Source organism: Eulemur rufifrons, chromosome 30, assembly GCF_041146395.1.
Source record: "Eulemur rufifrons isolate Redbay chromosome 30, OSU_ERuf_1, whole genome shotgun sequence".
NCBI classification, from domain to species: domain Eukaryota; kingdom Metazoa; phylum Chordata; class Mammalia; order Primates; family Lemuridae; genus Eulemur; species Eulemur rufifrons.
Genome location: NC_091012.1, coordinates 103415544 through 103430789, shown reverse-complemented (window position 1 = coordinate 103430789; position 15246 = coordinate 103415544). Strand labels below are relative to the sequence as shown.

Here is a 15246-nt window from a genome sequence, read left to right as displayed (position 1 = left end):
GCAAAGAAAGGGAAGTTATAAAAAAGAAAATCAAACAGATTATATAACTGAAAAATACAATAAAATAAATTAAAAACTCACTGAATGGAATCAGTAGCTTAGTGGAGATGACAAAGGATAGAATCAGTGAACAAGGACAGATCAATAGAATCTGCTCAACCTGAAAAACAAGGAAAAAAAATGAATGGAATCTCAGGGACTCATGGGACTATAACAAAAGATCCAAATTCATGTCATTGACATCCCAGAGGGAGAGGAGGAAAAAGAAAATGTGGCTAAAAGAGTAGTCAAAGAAATAATGGCTGACATTTCTCAAATTTGGCAAAAAACATAAACCTACAGATCCAAGAAGCTGAGCAAACCCATTAATAGGATAGACCCAAAGAATTCATGCCAAGACATGTCAAAATTAAACTTCTGAAAACTAAAGAAAAAGAAAAAGAATACTGAAAATAGCCAGAGAAAAGCAATGTATTACCTATAAGGGAAAAACAATTTGAATCACAGCAGAGACCACAGAGGCCAGAAAGAAGTAGCATAATACTTTTCAAGCAAAGACAGAAAAGAACTGTCAACCAAATATTCTGTATCTGGCAAAATTACCCTTCAGGAATGAAGGGGGAATCAAGACCTTCTCAGGTGAAGGAAATCTAAAAGAATTTGTCTCTGGCAGAACTTAAGAAAATTTCTTAAGAAAATGTCTATAGGATGTTCTTCAAACACAAAGGACAGGATAAAAGAATGAATCTCAGAACATCAGGAAAGAGGCAAAAATAATGGAAAGAGCAGAAAAATGACTAATTAGATATAAATATATAAGGAGGAGAAAGGGAATCACAGGTAGGGATGGAGAGAGAAAATAAGAGATACACTTCCCTAGGGACATTTACCAAACTGTGAAGATGATGAGACCTATCCTCTCCAGAGGGTGATTTAATCAATCGTGCCTTTTTATATTCCTAACTAGCCTGGATTTTTATAGGGTGCAACTGTTCCATTTGCAGTGAGAAAAATTATATTTCTTTTATAAGAGCAGAAGAGAAAAATGCTTGGGATCAGACACGTGCACCGATGGAATTAGAATTTTTTTTTTTTTGAGACAGAGTCTCACTCTGTTGCCCAGGCTAGAGTGCCGTGGTGTCAGCCTAGCTCACAGAAACCTCAATCACCTGGGCTCAAGCAATCCTACTGCCTCAGCCTCCCGAGTAGCTGGGACTAGAGGCATGAGCCACCATGCCCGGCTAATTTTTTCTGTATATATTTTTTAGTTGTCCAGATAATTTATTTCTATTTTTAATAGAGACGGGGTCTCACTCTTGCCCAGGTTGGTCTCAAACTCCTGACCTCGAGCGATCCTCCCGCCTCGGCCTCCCAGAGTGCCAGGATTACAGGCATGAGCCACTGCGCCCGGCCTGGAACTAGAATTTTAAAAAAATATGTGAGTACAGAGTCAAGCCTCCCACTGCTCACCAAATCTGACAGCTGCGCCATATGGCAAGTACAGTTTGTCAAAGGCCCACAGTGTTGGTGGTAAGAAGCAGCTGAAGTGACAGACGGGCTTGGTGCAGTTCCATGTGGTTTGGTGCTAGATAGCTGGAGCACACAGCGCAGTACAATGCTGGGGCATCTGGTTCTGAGCAAGGTGGAGTAAGCACATTCTGCCCTGTCTCTCCCACTGAATACAGATATAAAACTTGGACGTGTTTGATGATTCTGAAAAGTAAAAAAGGAAGAAGGTAGACTAGGGGAAAAGGCCAGAATTTGAAATATCACCAAACAGACTGTGAGTTTGCCGCCTTTTCTCTGGTATTCCCTGGTCCAGGATCAAGGCAGCATCAATCCAAGAAGAGAGCACGGAGACACAGATGGAGAGAGCTCAAGAAGCAGCCCTCTAGAACTGGATTGAGGAGTGGTAAACAGCACTCCTGGGCACAGTTGGGGGAAGTGTGCAGCACGGCAGGCTAAGTAAAGTCTCAGTTTTCTGTCAGGAGAACGGAAAAGGAGGGCCACAGGGAACCAGAAAGTACACAGGAAATCATCGAGAGGAGTAATTCAGGAAAGCAACTCCATAAAATCATTTATCCACTCTTCGGCTCACCCTTAAGAAGTGCATGTGTGGATCTAATCCTAAAAAGAAAAGCAAACATTTTGAGAACTGAACTAAGGAACAAACCACTACCTGAATCCCACAATGGCCACAGGGTGCCACACAGACAGGATAGGTATAAATAGCACTGCATAGGTTTGAAAACTGAACTGACACTGAAACCATAAGCCACAGAAGGCTGATTAGAACTTGCAGCCTGAACACAACTGGGTTGATTGCCTATCGCAAACAAAAACATCACCATTCTCCATAGGATTTAAACATAACCCAGAGCCTCATAACATCATATTCGAAATGTTCAGGACATGATCAAAAATTACATGGTACACAAAGAACAAGTAAAATCTCAACTCACATGAGAATCAACAGACACCAACACTGAGAGGACACAGATCTTGGAAATGTTTGAGAAAGTCTTTAAGGCAGCTATTATAAAAATATCCCAAGAAGTAAGAGCAAACACTCTGGGAACCAACAGAAAAATAGAAAGTCTCACCAAAGAAACAAGATATAATATAAAGAAGAACCAAATGGAAATTTTAAAATTGAAAGAAATAATAACTGAAATAAACCCCCACTGGATGGACTGAGTAACACAAGAAAGATAACAGAAAAGAGTAACTTTAAGGTAAATCAATAGGAGTTATCCAATCTGAAAAAAAAAAACAACGAAAAACATGAACAGAGATTCTGGGACCTGTGGTACAATACCAAAAGGTCCAAAATTCATGTTATCAGAGTTCCAGAAGGAGAGAAGAAAGGGCACAGTACAGAAAAATATGTGAGGAACTAACTCCTGAACACTTCCCAAATACAGCAAAACACAAAAGCTGTAGGTTCAGGAGGTTCAGTAAGACCCAAACAAGATAAACCCAAAAAAATCCAGACTCACACACATCATCATCAAACTGCTGAAAACTAAGGACAAGGGAAAAACAACAAATTACTTACCGGGGAACAACTATTCAAATGACTGTAGATTTCTCATCAGAAACCATGGAGTACAGAAGGAAGTGGAACAACATGGTTAAAGTTCCAAAAGAAAACAACAGTCCACTGAGAAATCTATATGCAGTGAAAATTTCCTTTAGGAATTACGGTGAAAGAAAAACATTCTCAATGAAGGAAAACTAAGAATGTGTTGCCAGCAGATTTGCTGTGAAACAACTGCTAATGGTAATTCTTCATGACAGGCAATCGATAACCAGAAGGAAAACTTGGATTGTCAACAATGAAGGAAAAACATCTGAAGTGGTAAAAATCTAGGTAAATATAATATAATATAATAGATTATCCTACTCCTTTTGAGTTCTTTAAAATATGTTTGACAGCTGGAAGAAAAATTATAACATTGTCTAGTGGGATTTTCAATGTATGTAGAAGTAATACATAAGACAATAAAAACATAAAGGGAAGAGAGGGTAAAGTGACTTTTAAGATGGTAAGGTTCATATACTTCACTTAAAGAGGTGGCCGGGCGCGGTGGCTCACGCCTGTAATCCTAGCACTCTGGGAGGCCGAGGTGGGCGGATCGTTTGAGCTCAGGAGTTCGAGACCAGCCTGAGCAAGAGCGAGACCCCACCTCTACTAAAAATAGAAAGAAATTATATGGACAGCTAAAAATATATATAGAAAAAATTAGCTGGGCATGGTGGCGCATGCCTGTAGTCCCAGCTACTCGGGAGGCTGAGACAGGAGGATCGCTTGAGCTCAGGAGTTTGAGGTTGCTGTGAGCTAGGCTGACGCCACGGCACTCACTCTAGCCTGGGCAACAGAGTGAGACTCTGTCTCAAAAAAAAAAAAAAAAAAAAAAAAAAAAAAAAAAAAAGAGGTAAAATATTGATTCTAAGCATATTATGTAAAGTTAAATACATATGATAATCTGTAGGGAAACCACCAAAAATCTATGTAAATGTAGTCAAAATGCAACAGATAAATGAAAATGTAATAGCAAAAAATGTACAAATAACCCAAAAGGGTGGCAGAAAAAGAAGAACAAAAAAAGGAAGAAAAACAGAAACCAAAAAATAAAATGGTAGACCTAAATCCAAGACTATCAATAATTACATTAAATGTAAATGGACTGAACATAGCAATTGAAAGAAAGAAATTTTCAAAATGGATTAAAATAATATTATCCAACTGTTATGGACTGAATTGTGTCCCTCCCCTACTCAAATTCATATGTTGAAGCCCCACCCCCAAATGTCCCTGTATTTGGAGACAGGGCATTTATGGAGGTACCAGGGTTAAATTAGGTCATAATGGTAGGACCCTAACCCAATAGAACTGGTGTACATATAAGGACAGGAATAGATATCAGAGCTCTCTCTCTTTCTCCATGCGTGAGTAGAGGAAAAGGCCATGTGAGGACACAGCAAGAAAATGGGCATCTGCCAGCCAGAAAGAGTGCCCTTACCAGAAATCAAATCAGCTGGCACCTCGGTCTGGGACTTCCCAGACTCTAGAACTAAAAGAAAATAAATTTTTGTTGTTCAAGCCACCCAGTCGGTGGTACTTTCTTATGACAGCCCAAGCAGACTAATATACTCAGCTATATGCTGTCTAAAAGAACATACATTAAATATAATAATATAGGTACGATAAAAGTTAAGAATGGAAAAAAGCATACCATTGAAATACTAATCAAAGGAAAACTGGAGTGACCATATTAATAACAACCAAAGTAGACCTCAGAACAAAATAAAATCATCTGGGATAATGACTGACGTGATATAAGGATAAAAGAATAAATTAACCAAAAGATAAACACTCCTAAAAGTGTATATACCTAACAGAGCTTCAAAATATAATACATGAAGCAAAAATTGATACGTGACATGAGAAATAGGCAACTTTGCAACAATAATTTTACACTTTAATACTCCTTTCTCAATAACTGATAGAACCAGTAGAAAGAAAATAAGCAAGAATATAGAACTAAACAACACCATCAACCAACTGTATGCAACTGACTCATACAAAACACTTTACTAAAAAACAATAGAACAGGCTGGGCATGGTGGGTCATGCCTGTAATCCTAGCACTTTGGGAGGCCAACATGGGAGGATTGCTTGAGGCCAGGAGTCTGAGACCAGACTGAACAACAGAGCGAGACCCCATCTCTACAAAAAAAATACAAAAATTAGCTGGGCATGGTGGCCCACACCTGTTGTCCCAGCTACTTGGGAGGCTGAGGTGGGAGGAACATTTGAGCCCAGGAATTTGAGGTTGCAGTGAGCTATGATGACAACACTGCACTCCAGCCCAGGCAACAGAGGGAGACCCTGTCTCAAAAAAAAAAAAAGCCCATCTGCTTATTGAATTCATAAAAATGTATGTGTCATTTATACAGTACTACAAAAGGCAGCTGTCAGCAAGCCAGGAAGAGAGGCCTTACCAGAAAACAACCCTGATGGCACCTTGATCTTAGATGTTTAGCCTCCAGAACCGTGACAAAATAAATTTCTGTTGTTTAAGCCACCCAGTCTGTCATACTTTGTTATGGCATCCTGAGCAGACCAATACATATGTATAAGATCTGTATGCTGAAAACGATAAAATGTTGATTAAATAACTCAAAGAAGATCTAAATAAATGGAGAGACATTGTGTTCATGGATTAGAAAACTCAACATATTAAAGTTGTCAATTCTCCCAAATTGATCTACACATTTAAATCAATTCCAATCAAAATCCTACCAAGATAATTTTTAGAGATACAAAAAGATTATTCTAAAATTTATATAGAAAAGCAAAGGCAAAGGACCAAGAACAGCCAAACAATTTTGAAAAAGAAGAAGAAATAATACTATCTGATTTTAAAACTTACTTTAAAGTTGCAGTAATGAAGACAGTGTGGTATTGGTGAAGGGATGGATACACAGATCAAAAGAACAACTAGAGAAACTAAAACTACTAAAAGAAAACATAGGAGAAAAACTATACGACACGGGTCTGGGCAATGATTTTTTTTAGATTTGACCCCAAAAGTTCAGGCAACAAACACAAAAATAGACAGATGTGATTACATCAAACAAAAAGCTTCTTCGTATTGGCCACTGGTATGTAATCTCTTGAAAAATGCCTATTCATGTCCTTTGCTTAGTTTTTAATGGGATTCTTTAGGATTTTCCTGTTGAGTTCCTTGTAAATTCTGTATATTACTCCCTGTCAAATGAAATGCAAATTAGAACCACAATAACATATCATCTTACGCTAGTCAGAATGCATATGATTTTTTTTTTTTTGAGACAGAGTCTCACTCTCTTGCCTGGGCTAGAGTGCTGTGGCATCAGCCTAGCTCACAGCAACCTCAAACTCCTGGGCTCAAGCAATCCTACTGCCTTAGCCTCCCGAGTAGCTGGGACTACAGGCATGTGCCACCATGCCCGGCTAATTTTTCTATATATTTTTAGTTGTCCAGATAATTTATTTCTATTATTTTAGTAGAGACGGGGTCTCGCTCTTGCTCAGGCTGGTCTCGAACTCCTGAGCTCAAATGATCCACCCGCCTCGGCCTCCCAAGTGCTAGGATTACAAGGGTGAACCATCGTGCCCGGCCACGATTTTCTTTTTTAATTTCAGAATATTACAGGGGTACAAATATTTAGGTTACATATATTACCTTTGCTCCACCCAAGTCAGAGCTACAAGTATGTCCATTCCCCAGGTGGTGCACACCACACCCATTAGGTATGAATATACCCACCCCCTCCACCTCCCTCCCACCTGTCTGACACCTGATGAATGTTACCACTATATGTGCACATAAGTGTTGATCCATTAATACCAATTTGATGGTGAGTACATGTGGTGCTTGTTTTTCCATCCTTGGGATACTTCACTTAGTAGAATGGGCTCTAGCTTTATCCAGGATAATACAAGAGGTGCTAGATCACCATTGTTTTTTGTGGCTGAGTAGTATTCCATGGTATACATATACCACATTTTATTAATCCACTCATGCATTGATGGGCACTTGGGTTGTTTCCACATCTTTGCAATTGTGAATTGTGCTGCTATAAACATTCTAGTGCAGACATCTGTTTTATAGAATGTCTTTTTTTCCTTTGAGTAGATGCCCAGTAATGGGATTGCTGGAAGAATGGATATGATTAAAAAGACAAAAAGTAACATGTTGGCAAGGACGCAGAGAAAAGAAAACACCTACACACTCTTGGTGAAAACGTAAATTAGTAAAATCTCTATGGAAAACATTATAGATATTTCTCAAAGAACTAAAAATAAAACTGCCATTTGATTCAGCAATCCTACTATTAGGTAACTACACAAAGGAAAATAAATAATTATATCAAAAATACCTGCCCTCATATGTTCATCACAGCACTATTCACAACAGCAAAAATATGGAATCAACCTAAGTGTCTATCAACGGATGACTGTATAAAGCAAATGTGTTAATATATACACAATGGAATACTATTCAGCCATAAAAAATAAAATTATGTCTTTTGCAGCAACATGGTTGGAACTGGAGACCATTATCTTAAGTGAAACAACTCAGACACAGAAAGACAAATACTGCATGTTCTCACTTATAAGTGGGAACTGGATAATGTGTACACATGGACATAGAATGTGGAAAATGTGGACTGAGAGTGGAGACTTGGAAGGGTGGCAGGGTGAGAAGGGGGTGGATGATAAGAAATTACTTAATGGGTACAACTTATGTTATTCAAGTGATGGATAACCTAAAAGTTCTCACTTCACCACTACATAATATATCCATGTAACAAAATTATATTTGTACCTTATATTCTTTCACAAATAATTTTTTCTAAAACTTCTACATAGCAAAGGAAACAATTAACAGAGTGAAGAGGCAACCTATAGAAAGGGCAAAAATATTTGCAAGCCATACATCTGATTTGGGGTTAATATCCAGAATATATAAGGAACTTAAACAACTCAATAGCAAGAAAATAACCCAATTAAAAGGCCGGGCTCGGTGACTCACGCCTGTAATCCTAGCACTCTGGGAGGCCAAGAGGGGAGGATTGCTTGAGCTCAGGAGTTCAAGACCAGCCTGAGCAAGAGCGAGACCCATGTCTACTATAAGTAGAAAGAAATTAGCCGAAACAACTAAAAATAGAAAAAATTAGCCGGGCACGGTGTCGCGTGCCTGTAGTCCCAGCTACCTGGGAGGCTGAGGCAGGAGGATCGCTTGAGCCCAGGAGTTTGAGGTTGCTGTGAGCTAGGCTGACGCCACGGCACTGTAGCCCAGGCAAGAGAGTGAGACTCTGTCTCAAAAAAATAAAATAAAATCTCAATTTAAAAATGGGCAAATAGACATTTCTCGAAAGAAGACATACAAATGGCCAACAGATATATTAAAAAATGTTCAACATCACTAATCATTAAGGAAATACAAATTAAAACCACGGTGAGATATAACTGCACACCTGTAAGAATGGCTATTACTATAAAGATTTAAAAAACAAGGCCGGGTGTGGTGGCTCACGCCTGTAATCCTAGCACTCTGGGAGGCCGAGGCGGGTGGATCGCTGGAGGTCAGGAGTTCGAGACCAGCCTGAGCAAGAGCGAGACCCCGTCTCTACTAAAAATAGAAAGAAATTATATGGACAACTAAAAATATATATAGAAAAAATGAGCCGGGCATGGTGGCACATGCCTGTAGTCCCAGCTACTTGGGAGGCTGAGGCAGAAGGATCGCTTGAGCCCAGGAGTTTGAGGTTGCTGTGAGCTAGGCTGACGCCATGGCACTCACTCTAGCCCGGGCAACAGAGCAAGACTCTGTCTCAAAAAAAAAAAATAAAATAAAAAGATTTAAAAAACAAGCATTGGCAAGGATGTGGAAAAAAGGGAACCCTCACACACTGTTGAGGGAATGTAAATTAATATACAACCATTACGGAAAACAGGAGATTCCTCAAGAAAAGTAAAAACAGAATTACCACGTGATCCAGCATTCCCACTTCTGGGTATATATCCAAAGGATTTGAAATTAGTATGTTGAAGAGACTGCTGCACTCTCATGTTTACTGCAACATTTTTCACAACAGCCAAGTTTTGGAATCAACCTAAGTTTCCACCAACATATGAATAGATAAAGAATATGTGGTACAGATTCACAGTGGAATACTATTTGGCCTTTAAAAAGGGGGAAATTATGCCATTTGCAACAATGGATGAACCTGGAGGACACTATGCTAAGTGAAATAAGCTAGGCACAGAAAGATAGATACTGTATGTTCTCATTCATATGTGGAAGCTAAAAAAGTTGATCTCATAGAAGTAGAGAGTAGAATAGTGGTTACCAGAGGCGGGGAGAGTAGGAAGTAGGGGAGGATAGCCAAAGGTTGGTAAATGGATGCATAAGTACACCTAGGTAGGACGAATAAGTTCTAGTGTTCTATAGCGCTGTAGGGTGACCATAATTAGCAACAAATTATCGTATATTTTCAAATAGCTAGAAGAGAGTTGCTCTACAAACACCTATTAAGCAAATGGAAGGACAAGCCACATACTCAGAGAAAATACTTACAAACCATGTATCTGATGAAGGACTAGTATAAGAATGTGCAAAGAACTCTCAAAACTCAATAGTGAGAAAATCCAATTTTAAAATGAGCAGAAACTTTTTAACAGCCACTTCATCAAAGAAGATATACAAAAAGTAAATAAGCATATATAAAGATATTCAACATCTTTAGCCATCGAGAAATGCAAATTAAAACCATAATGAGATATACCACTGCATACCTATTAGAATGACTAATGTAAAAAGTACTGCTGAGCATACCAAGTCCTAACAAAAATGTGGAGCAATTGGAACTCATAAATTGCTGGGTGAAATGAAAAATGGCTCAATGCTTTGGACAACAATTTGGCAGATTTTTAAAAAGTTAAACATACACTTACCATATGACCCAGCAATCCAATATTTACTCCAGAGAAATGGAAACATGTGTTCACACAAAATCTACTCCTAACTGCCAAAAATTGGAAATAACACAAATGTCTTTCAACAGGTGAAATGGATAAATAAGCTGTGGTACATTTATATCACCGACTCAGCAATAAAAAAGAAAGAACTATTAACACATGAAAAATCTTGGATGAATCTCCAGGTAATTGTATTGAGTGAAAAAAAAATACAATCCCAAAAGGTCACATACTATATGATTCTATTTCTATCACATTCTTGATTGAAATGACAAAATTCCTGACATATAGAAAAGATCAGTAGTTGCCAGGAGTTTAGGAATGGGTATGAGGGAGGAAGGATGGTAGATGTCACTATCAAAGGACAACTTGAGGATAACAACTTGTGATGGTGGAGCTATTCTGTACTTGATTTTGATACTGCACTACGGTTCTGCAGGATGTTACTGGGGGAAACGAGGGAAAGGGTACACAGGGTTTCTCTGTATTGTTCTTCGAATTGCATGTAAAGAAATGCCTTGAAAAGCAACTCTGGGAAAGCCTGACTTCCCCTGAGGGCTGGGTGTGCTCTGTCCTGATAAGTGAGGTGAGCCAAGGTACTGGTTATGTTTCCCTTTGACTGTCAGAAGGCTCAAGGAGAAACTGATGGCTCAGTATTAATATATCTGCTATACCCTAAGTCCTCCATGTGTCCACATTCTAACTTGGCCTCGATCTGCTGTCTATAATTTCCTATTTTATGGCAAAGATTCCTACATATCACATCCACAGTAAAATAGATGAATGAACAGACAACATACGTACCTGGGGTTTGGCCATTTCCTGCTCTTCTTGAGAAAAAGCAGAGATTTATGAAGGCCGAGCTGGAACAAGTGGAGAAGAGTATATGAGAGCATATGAGGAGACCCCCTCAAGCTTTCAATGCCCAAAATTATCTACCGAAATCCCCTCACATCAGCTGGCCATGGGGCCACTCTGTAGAAGAGTTTGAGCAACCATGTGGTTTTAACAACAACCTGTGTGTTCTTGACTCTCTTCTTCATGTGGATACTGAACACAAAAGGTTTTATATATATTACATTGTGTACTGACCCAGAAATTATATTTCTAGATATTTTTGTTAATAAAATAACCTATTATAATGTATCATAATTTCTCTGTAAATTCACCTCAGCATTGACTTTAATAATGCCAAATTTAAATGATCTTATATGACCCATAATAAGGGATGAATAATAAGGAAATATAAGGGATGAAATACTAAACAGCTTTTTAAAATGTTATATAGAACTGCACACTTACTATGTACTTTGTGGCACACATATCTCAATTTAAAGTTTAAAAACAGTATAGAAAAAATGTAAGCTGAATTACATTAAACTTCTAAATGAAAACAAAGTAGGTTATAAAACCGCAGGAACCCATTTCAAAACTGTATGTTAAATGTTTAAAAGGCATACCTCTATACACACTAAAAATGTCTAAGAATGGGCATTTAAATGGGGGGAGTAAAATTAGTTCCTTTTTCCTTTCCTCTATTTCCCAATTAATCTATAACTAAAATGTTATTTATTAAACGCCAATAAATTTAATTCTAAAACTATAATCTCAATGACATTTTACCCCCAACCCCCTTAGACCCCCCCCCCCCAGTGTCAGGCCCCGCCCACCCTTCCCGGGCCCCAAACTCTGGGCGAGTCCCGTGGTCAGGTGAGTCCTCGCAGGTGCCTCTTGCTGCTCACCTCCCTGGGGCCGTCTTGCCCAAGAGCCGGAAAGAGGCCTTCAGGTGCAGGTTCACTTCAGCTGGAGCATTCACAACAGGCCCCTATCTCGGGGCTCGGGCAAGAGAAGAGGGCAGAGGGAGGAGCGGGGCACTCTAAAGAAGGGCCCGAGAGGGATGTGCATGAACCATTAGCGCAGGTCACTGTGCTGGAAAATGCGTAAAAGTCAAAGTTTAATAAGCCCCATTCAATCCTGACTAGCCCCATAACTTTGGCCACCATTGAGCCCCCAGACCCTCATTCACTGACCTCTCGGTCCCCCATCACTCAGCCCCTATAACTCCCCATCACTCAGCCCGCGACCCCTGGCACTCGCCCCCTCAACCTCACTCTCTCGACATCAGATTTTCTGCTCGCTGATGACAAGACCGTTACAAGAACCGGTCCCGACAAGACTTCAGCTTCGGGACCGACTCTCTGGCACCGCAGCCTAAAGGACTGCAGCGGCCGGTTCTGAGCACGCTCAGTCTTGTCTTTGAGACCGCGTCCGCCAATAGTCAACAAGGGGCCGCGAAGGTGACCGGGCCGCGACGCAGGCGCAGAGTGAAGGAGCTGCGCCGGTGACGTCACAGCCCTGAGACGGGATGGCCGCGCCCACCGCGTATCTTTCCCTGGAGGGCGGCTGCAGAGGGCTTCTGTTTACTTTGTTACGCGGAGACCGGCTTTCCTAAGACTTCAGACACCAATTTTCTTATGGCAGGGCGGAGAGGGGAAGTGCCTAATTAAAGATTCTAGCAGGCGGCGATTTCGTGTCTTGAACTTGGAGGGCAGCAACGGGGTTGGTTGCAGGTGTAATGGACAGCTGCGTGGCAGTCTCTCTAGGAACACAAAGACTAGGAGGTGCGGAAAAGCCACTGGCTCCATCCAGTGGCTAAGGCTGGGAGTTCACATCGTAACGTTTGAAGGATGAGGATGGTAGGTCGGTATGCAGACAGGCAAGCTGAAGAATAAATAAACACCGATATGCGACACACACGCATACACCCCGGGGTGAAAGGGGTGTATGTATTAAGTCGTGGCCAACAGGTTGCTTTCTCTGGATGGGCAGAAACAGTGTCAGTGTGTTGGGAGTGTAGGAGGTGTGGAGGGTGGGCAGGTGCTATAAGGCCGCCTCAGCCAGGGATGGAGCTCATATTTCATTATGGACATAAGGGGAAGCCATAGGAGGGATCAGATTTTTAAAAGATCAGTGTGCATAAGTCGAGCATTATAAACGTTAAAAACACACGTATGTTTGACTCATTTGTTTATTGCCTATCTTGCCTCACTAGAATATGACCTCCACGGGGATTTGCTTAAGCACCTCTTGTATGCCAGGTAGTGCTCTAGATTGGAAATACAGCAGGGAAGAAAACAGACACAAACAAACAAACGAATATGATGGAGACCACCTGAGTTCAAACCCTCACCTACCAGCTGTGTGACCTAGGGTACAACTCTTAACTTCTCTGTGCTAAGTTTCCTCACTATAAAAGTGGGATGATGACAGGTGCCTACCTCGTTAGGGTTGTGTAACAAATAAGTTGATGATTGTAAAGGGTTTAGAACAATGCCTGGCACATAAACACTTGTTTATTATTATTTAAAGAAAATTTGATGTATGTATAAAACTTTCTTAAATAAGAAGGAAAAAATAAAAAGATGACTCACAGGCTGCTTTGTGGAGAATAGACCGCAGAGGGCAAGGGTGGGAATAGGAAGACCAGTGAGGACACTCCTGCCAACAGGCACAGCAAGTGATATAACTCAGTATCTCCTATGTGCCAGATACTGTGTGAAGCACATGACATGACCTGCCTCAGATAGTCACCACAACAGTCTTATGACCCCCACCTGTCAAGATAAGGAAACTGAATTCCAGAGAGATTAAGTAACTTGCCCAAGGTCACACAGGTTCCTAAGGTCAGATCCATAACTTCTACCCAATAGACTTTTGTTTATTCAATATCCTACAGAACTTCCAGAAGGCATCTAAGGAGCCCATTAAAACTAGCCAAGGAATAGAGCTTCCTGGCAGACAAGGCAAAGAGAGAAAGCTGCAACAATATGGATGGAACTGGAGAATATTATGTTAAGTGAAATAAGCCAAGCACAGAAAGACAAATCTCACATGTTCTTACTCATATGTGGGAGCTAAATTCTAAAATAATTGATCTCATGGAGACAGAGAGTAGAATGATGGGTACCAGAGGCCGGGAAGGTTAGTGGGGAGAGGGGGATAAAATGGGGATGGTTAATGGGTACAAAAATATAGTTAGATAGTTAGATAGAATGAATAATATTTGATAGCACAACAAAGTGACTGTAGTCAACAATAAGTTATAGCATACTTTAAAATAACTAAAATGGTAGAATTGGAATGTTCCTAACACAAAGAAATAATAAATGCTTGAGGTGATGGATACCCCAATTACCCTGATTTGATTATTACACATTGTATGCCTGTATCAAAACATCACATGTATCCTATAAATATATACAACTGTTATGTACCCATTATAATTAAAAATTAAAAAATTATTTTAGAAAGGACAGGAACTCAAGTCTTTTGCTTCTTAAAAGATCAATACCTCCTGGGTACAAACTTTGCCCACTCTCTCAATGCATTAGGAAGGAAATAGAAAGAGCTGGACCTTTAGGGCCTGTCACAGTCTGGCCCTTCCAGCTCCTAAATATCATCCCCACCACCTTGTCCATACACACCTATACAAAGCGGGGAATCCTTTAGGGTTGATGGGAATTGGGGTGCAGTAATTGTCAGCTCCAGAAATGTTTCTAAGTGATACAGCCCCTCAGAAACTGTCCCAGGGCCCACAGTGCACATGCACGAGCTATGTGAGGCCAGCTTTTCTGCTGCAGAGCCAAGACCCCCACTCTCTGTCCCGGGCATCCCACCACAAGTCCCTACAGGTGCAACCTCCTCATTCAGTAGCCTAAGCAGCAGGTGGCTAGGTGAAGGGGTGAGGGAAGCTGACAGGTGGCTAGTCCCACCACAGAGTCTGCACGATGTGACACTCCCACCCAAACACAATGAGAAAAGCCACCCCCCGCCCCTCGCCCCTCGCCCCTCGCCCCTCGCCCCGCCTGGCTGGCGAGTCATCATGACAATTGCTCTTAAGATACATTTTATCAAAACTACGAAAGTATTGCCAATTGTGAGCAGTCCTTTTGGACCATGAGGCAGCAGGTGAGGTTGGCAGAGCAACAGCACAGGAGGAGCCAGGTCAGTTTTATTCCAATGAAGCTTTTTAAAATTGTGAGAGGAGGCAGGATGTCCATAGGGACTCCAGTCTAGAACAACACCATAAGATGTGGACCCAGCAAGAATGCGCCCCGTGTGAGCTCTACAATTGTCCCATTGTACCCAAGTTTTAGGGTCAGAAATTATTACTTTCTTACAAATGGGTACATCTGTCGGTGCAATTTTAG

At 40.6% G+C, this 15246-nt stretch overlaps 1 protein-coding gene across 1 annotated transcript in view; it reads right to left on the bottom strand.

The window, feature by feature from the left end:
- Positions 1 to 12217, bottom strand: part of LOC138378156 (zinc finger protein 182) — a 46282-nt gene extending 34065 nt beyond the window's left edge. The window contains exons 1-3 of the mRNA XM_069463464.1: positions 12148 to 12217; positions 11779 to 11965; positions 10841 to 10899 (exon numbers count right to left, since the gene is read on the bottom strand). Coding sequence (XP_069319565.1) covers positions 10841 to 10855 — 15 coding nt within the window. The 5' untranslated portion in view covers positions 10856 to 10899; positions 11779 to 11965; positions 12148 to 12217. The remainder of the gene's footprint in view (positions 1 to 10840; positions 10900 to 11778; positions 11966 to 12147) is intronic.
- Positions 12218 to 15246: the final 3029 nt, after the last annotated feature.